The 1,182-nt window shown below is 58.4% G+C and overlaps 1 protein-coding gene across 1 annotated transcript in view; it reads right to left on the reverse strand.

The window, feature by feature from the left end:
- Nucleotides 1-601: 601 nt before the first annotated feature.
- The window catches only part of Rbmxl2 (RBMX like 2), a 1,218-nt gene continuing 637 nt past the window's right edge, over nt 602-1,182 (reverse strand). Inside the window, exon 2 of the mRNA XM_005351124.2 lies at nt 602-1,180. Coding sequence (XP_005351181.1) covers nt 602-1,180 — 579 coding nt within the window. The remainder of the gene's footprint in view (nt 1,181-1,182) is intronic.

Consider the following 1,182-nt stretch of genomic DNA (forward strand, 5'->3'; position numbering starts at 1 on the left):
AAGGTCAGCATCTATTTGCTTTAAACTCATTGAGCATTGAGCGAATGGCACCTTCTTTACCCAGCATCTGGTCTAAGTGGGCTTGGCTGCCGCCGTTTGGTTTGCTTTTAGTGCTGGGGTTTGAAAGACACTTTGAAATCCAGTGGCGAACACCACTTTCCCCCCAACTCTTTCTCCCCAAACCCCAGTTTGGTCTGAAGGGGCAGCATGATCCTTTTTCCACTTTAGGTGGCCAAGATTTCTGTGAAAACACCTTAGAACCACTTGCCTCTTTTATCAGGCAAATTTGGAAGGAAGAAGCCTTTACGAGAACTACTTTGAACGACAAGGAAGACTACTACTCAGGTTCAAGTCAGACTTTTAACATGAGCTTGTTGAAACGTTTAACAATTTCAAAATGAAATTAAACGAGTTTTAACTTTTTTTTTTTTGCCTCTCAAAAGCATAAAAATGCAGAGGTAGTTAACATGGGGGGAAAAATCTTAAAACGGTAAAAAATAAGGAAAACGATTCTTCTTAGTCCTAGTCCTTGGGTGAGTTACCAGGAAACAATTCTTCTTTTCTTGACTTGGACGTGAGTCCTGAGTCCGAGTCCAGGGGCTCAGTACCTGCTCCGACCTCCACCTCGCTCCAGGCGGCTTCCCACTCGGCCTCCGCCCCTGGGGGGCGCCCGGCGGCCCGAGCGGCTGTACGAGTCGCGCGGGGTCGGGCAGCTTCGTTCCACAGGCGGCGGCAGCCCACGCTCCGGCCTGCCCACGCGCTCGCGGCCACTCGAGTAGCGCTCGCTGCGGTAGCTGTCGCGGCCGCCGTAGCCGTCGGGCGAGCAGCCGCGGTACTCTTCATAGCGGCCTCCGCCGTAAGATGGCGGCGGACCTCGGGCAGGGCCGGCGCCCCGCGGGTCCCCGTAGCCGTCGAAGGGGTCTCGGTAGGAGCCTCCGCTGGGGTGCTCGGCGTAGTCGCGCTCGCGGCCCCCGTAGCCGTCGCGCTCGCAGTAGCCCCTGGAAGGGCATTCGTCGCGGGCGCTCGAGTGGCCATAGTCGCGGTAGCTGTAGTCGCGCGGCGAGGGCGCGAAGTCGCGCGGGTCGCGGGCGCTCCCGTAGTCGCGGCTCGAGTAGCTCTCCCGGGGCGAGTAGCCGTCGTCGCGCGGGCCCAGGTAGGGGTCGCGGCGCGGCGGCGGCAGCT

This window comes from Microtus ochrogaster, chromosome 8 (assembly GCF_000317375.1).
Source record: "Microtus ochrogaster isolate Prairie Vole_2 chromosome 8, MicOch1.0, whole genome shotgun sequence".
In the NCBI taxonomy this organism is placed as follows: Eukaryota; Metazoa; Chordata; class Mammalia; order Rodentia; family Cricetidae; genus Microtus; species Microtus ochrogaster.